The sequence below is a fragment of the Cyclopterus lumpus genome, chromosome 11, assembly GCF_009769545.1.
Source record: "Cyclopterus lumpus isolate fCycLum1 chromosome 11, fCycLum1.pri, whole genome shotgun sequence".
Lineage (NCBI taxonomy): Eukaryota > Metazoa > Chordata > Actinopteri > Perciformes > Cyclopteridae > Cyclopterus > Cyclopterus lumpus.
In genome coordinates, this window is record NC_046976.1 from 3916333 (window position 1) to 3921154 (window position 4822).

Consider the following 4822-nt stretch of genomic DNA (forward strand, 5'->3'; position numbering starts at 1 on the left):
GATCCGCCAGAATGAGCTGGAAAGTGTTGCGGGTGAGAGGGAAGCCTGGGTCGGCCTGCTGAACCTTTCCCTACATGAACTCTAGAAGGACTGAATCTGCTGAAACCAGTAACGAGAATCCGATGAGATCAACCTCCCAGTTCCTTCTGTGAGCGGTGTCTGGTAGCTCAGGTGTGAACCAGCGAGGGGCTTTCTTTATCCGTCACTCTTTTTTTATCTTCGGAGACCGAATGGTTATCTGTGACGCCATTTAAACGCTGCATCATTATTTACATGGACCTGATGTTCTCTGGTATGGCGCCAACCTACAGTGTGTACATAGCAGCCTAGTCCCCAAACAATCAGTCCGGTGCTCCTATGTGCAAAGAGAATGGTGCCTTCTGTGTCTGTCATGGCTGTGATGAATAGGCTCAAATTAAAAGTGGAAATTATCGAATGCATAAGTTTTTAATTGAAAGGTGATTCCTCGTGAATCTGTCTGCTCATTTTCCAAAAAATGGCCTATGCTGCGGATGAGCTTAACCATGATCTACATGCTTTGTTGTAGAAAGCGATAAATTTGTCTGGTAATCTGGAAAAAAATTTCAATGCAGTGTTTTAGAAACCGCTACGCTTCTACATAGCTTGCCCATGAATTGTCACTTTGCCCACTAGAGGTCTGTTTTCCAAATTCAGAGCATTGAAGGATTGAGTCCACACAGCTCTCAACATGGTGACTGCTGAGCAGGTGGCTTGAAGCTAACGGTGCAAACGACCGCAACAGTGGACGTCAGGAGTAGCTCACTCGTAAAACGTGTGCTAAAAATGAGTAAACGGACATGTTAATGAGTTTGATGAAGATCCGTAGGGTTGGTCAAGCACAATTTACAATATGTTAAATATAAATATAACAAATAACACCATACATACAAGAAATCCAGTATTTATTCAGAACACAGAGGCCCTCCACACCAGCGGCGACATCAAAGCATTTTACTGATCTGAGAGTCGTGACCTTTGTAGGTCACACTGATGTTGATGGAGGGCACCGTCTCCATCCTGTTGCGCAGCTTCCGGCCCTCCTTCGCGGGACACGTGCTGGGCACCCGGCACCAGAAGACCTGCTTGAAGGTGTTCCTGAAGTTCTCTGACAGGAAAGCGTAGATGATGGGGTTGATGGAGGAGTTGCTGTAGGCCAAGCAGTGAGCCACCATCCTGAACACAAAGGAGGCCTGGTTCAAGGGGAAGGAGCCGAACTCCACCCACAGGTGGACGATGTGGTGGGGCAACCAAGACAGACAGAAGACCACGACCACCACCAGGACCGTCTGGGCAGTCTGCGGAGATAATGATTGGTTGTTGTCACGTCATCAACAGTAACTGTCACGAGAAAATCAAATCCTCATTTAATCTTTATTAGGCATTTTGTGGAAAATTATCGTAATTAGCAGATGTTTTTTTGTGTTATGGCCAAAAATATGACCTTTGACCTTCTACCAATACATTTGAAGCAGTTCATCCTTGCGTCCATGTGGGCGTTTGTAGACATTGTCTTCACAAGAATGGAATTTAATTTTTTTATTACACAATGAAAATTGTTTGAGATTAATTTAAATTCATTATTCTTCCTTTTAACATCAAACACCATGAAACCAGCAGCCATTATAAAAGAGAAATCAGGGAAACATGTCCACATTCAGTGTTCCCAGTCACAGCATTAATATATAACATCATTAACATAGACAGAAATAAGCTCCCACCAACCTTCTTTTTGGACTGCTCGGATTTTTTGGAGACGTTCTTCAGCTTTTTATGCAGATGGTTTAAAACCTGCGACGACGAAAGTATGATTTAAAGATAACTTCAATATGTACTGTCACATTATCCATCAATGCAGCACCGGATCATGTTTCATTTGTCAATTATAAACCACCGTTGCTAAATATGTATACATCGAAATTACATTTGATGGAGATTGAAGCCACAATGTGTGCGTCATGTTTAACTTTGTCGAAATCTGTCTAACACCGGAGATGTTACGCGCACCCGGACCCGTGGGCACCCACCTTTGCGTAGCAGACCGATATCAAAGTGAGAGGCAGGACGTATCCGAAGACAAACGTGCACATCACGTAGACCTTCCTCTGGTGCTCTGGCCAGACCTCCCAGCAGAAGGTGTTGTTGTCCTGCCTCTCCAAGATGCTCTGGTAGTGCGCAACGGGCGCCGCCATGACCAGGGACAGGATCCAGATGAGCACCACCCCGAGCATGGCGTGCCTCCCGACCCGGATCGACGCGGACTTCCTGGCGTGGACGATGGCCACGTAGCGGTCCACGGACATCGCCGACAGCGTGAAAATGCTGACCAGCATGGACACGGTGAAGAAGTAGTGGATGAACTTGCAGATGAACGCTCCCAGCACCCACGTGGGCAGCATGTAGATGGTGGACTGGAAGGGGACGCAGAAGAGGAGGTAGGACAGGTCCGCCACGCTCAGGTTGAGGATGAAGATGTTGGTGGTGCTCCTCGACTGTCCCGGTTTGCTGCGCGCCAGCACCGCGATCACCATGCTGTTCCCGAGCACGCCGAGGAGGAAAATAAGGGCAAAAATCAGAAGGGAAATAAAGTTGTCCACACCCATCCCCAGTACGGCTTTAGCCGGCAGCCGCACCGCGTTGGAGTTGAAAGGCTGGCTTTGGTTCTCCATCTTTGGTTCTCCTTTGTTCCTTTTTGAAGAGAAGTTACATGTTGTTATGCTGAAGCTCAGGTTGTAATTTCTCCCGAATGAAGGCTGGATGGAGCACATGCGCGTGCAGGCTGCCTCCCTTGGCAGCGTCACCACGCCGCGCGCGACACATCGCTCCAATACCTTTCCACTGTTCCCAGTGACCGGCAGCCAGTAGGATGGGAACACACAGACACCATCAGCAAGCCAGTTCAGCAAACACTCAGTGTTGACATATGATGCGTTGTTATTCATGGATGTATTACCAAACCAAATGTAAAGATATTGTTAAAGAAATTATTGGCATTATTATATTAATTTGACCGAATATGTAAAGTGACTATCTTCTGCAATATTTGCATAACAGATTAATTCAATGTATTCCACAGTATTTTACATGCATATTGTTTTACACCCACACAAAAAAAACCTTTTTGGAGGACTGGTCAAAATAAATCCGAACCAACAGGACGGTAAATCAGTCTGAGTCTCCCGGCTATTTAGCAGACAGAGTGAGTCCATTTCACATTATTGGGGTACATGGTGGTGCTGTTGCTGTGGTCTCCTCTCACGGCTCAGTGTCATGGTAACAACAGGACGGAGCTGAAGGGCACCTGAGAGGAACAGCAGCAGAGTCCAAGGCAGCTTCTCATCTGGGTTCTAGCATTTGGTCAAGAAGATTACAGAGGGACATAATGCAGAGACACTGTTATGATATGATGACAAGCTGAAACAGAAGTTTAGAGCCCTTTAAGACTGCATTAGTCTGCTTGGTTTCTTTATTATCTTCATGTCTATCGCAACAAAAGTGGATCTCTTCACATAGCACGCAATCACAATCTGTACAACACACCCCAAGGTGCTGTTTGATGACAATATTAGTAAAATAATGTAGCGTGGCTAAAAAAAAACACTTGATTTAATTGTAATATTCTGTAAATATTAAGTATGACAAGTTGTAATACAACTGAAAACAATAAAGAAGTCATTCTTCAGACACTCATGTTACAAAGAAACACAGCAAAACGGCCCTCCTGGATGCCTTTATGCTATAGACTGGGATGCCCTTCCAGTGGAGAAAATATTAAGTGCCCTCTTTAATGCCCCGACAATAGATAAAACATAACAACGTGCACTCTGGGGTGCCCCATGGCTGAATAAACATGATAATGTGCCCTTGAGGGTGCCCTTCTAGTGGAGAAAGAAACATCACAAAGGGCCTTCTTAGATGCCCTTGCGGTAAATACAACATGATGCCTTCTCGGGGGACCATTTCAGTGGAGAAAACGAGATGCATGTGCACTAATGGGTGACCTTAAATGGACCATACAGGCTGCCATATGAGCTGGTGCCCTTGACATGCAGCTGCGGTTTTGTGATCGGCGCTGATGACAGATGAGCTGAACTAATTCAGCACCACGGACAGATGTTTCTTAAAATAGATGTATGACATTGTCACGATATAAATATGAATGATATACTTTTTGAAAAAATTGGATGCTGTCTCAAGGCTTCGGTGAGCCTTTCAGCAGAGAGACGGATAACATCTTGGTTGATGGAGGACAGAGTTGCCATGGAAACTTCAGGCTGCTTCAGGACATGAACCAATTACAAAACAACCGTGCTCCACAAAGTATATAACTCAGTGATATAATGGCCGCTATCAAGGCTCGGCTCAAAACAATGTGTCATGCCCTCCTCCTCACCTACTATACTCTCTCTCTCTCTCTCTCTCTCTCTCTCTCTCTCTCTCTCTCTCTCTCTCTCTCTCTCTCTCTCTCTCTCTCTCTCTCTCTCTCTCTCTCTCTCTCTCTCTCTCTCTCTCTCTCTCTCTCTCTCTCTCTCTCTCTCTCTCTCTCTCTCTCTCTCTCTCTCTCTCTCTGTGTGTGTGTGTAGGTGGCTGATTGCTGATGTGAACCTGGTGTGCTGGAGTTGGGGCTTGATTGACCAGCTGCCTTCAAAAGCTCCACTCCTGCTCTCCTGGACTATAGACTAAGTTCAGGTTAGTTCTAGCTGCTGCTAAGACGTAGCTATTGAGATTCTGAAAACGTCCTGTTGATTCCGTGTCCTAACCGTGCCTGTCTTCTTGCCTGTCTTCTTGCCCAGGACCAGCAGCT

At 45.9% G+C, this 4822-nt stretch overlaps 1 protein-coding gene across 1 annotated transcript; it reads right to left on the bottom strand.

The window, feature by feature from the left end:
* Positions 1-962: 962 nt before the first annotated feature.
* Positions 963-2687, bottom strand: galr1a (galanin receptor 1a). Its single transcript, XM_034545435.1, has 3 exons — positions 2046-2687; positions 1744-1809; positions 963-1316 (listed from the first exon to the last, which is right to left on the bottom strand). The coding sequence occupies exons 1-3, from the start codon at positions 2685-2687 to the stop codon at positions 963-965; spliced, it is 1062 nt and encodes a 353-aa protein (XP_034401326.1).
* Between the last annotated feature and the right edge of the window lie 2135 nt (positions 2688-4822).

Coding starts and splice junctions, on each gene's coding strand:
- galr1a (XM_034545435.1), bottom strand. CDS start 2,687: ATGGAGAACCAAAGCCAGCCTTTCAACTCCAACGCGGTGCGGCTGCCG. Junction 1,810..2,045: donor TATCGGTCTGCTACGCAAAG/GTGGGTGCCCAC, acceptor TCGTCGTCGCAG/GTTTTAAACCATCTGCATAA. Junction 1,317..1,743: donor CCGAGCAGTCCAAAAAGAAG/GTTGGTGGGAGC, acceptor TTATCTCCGCAG/ACTGCCCAGACGGTCCTGGT.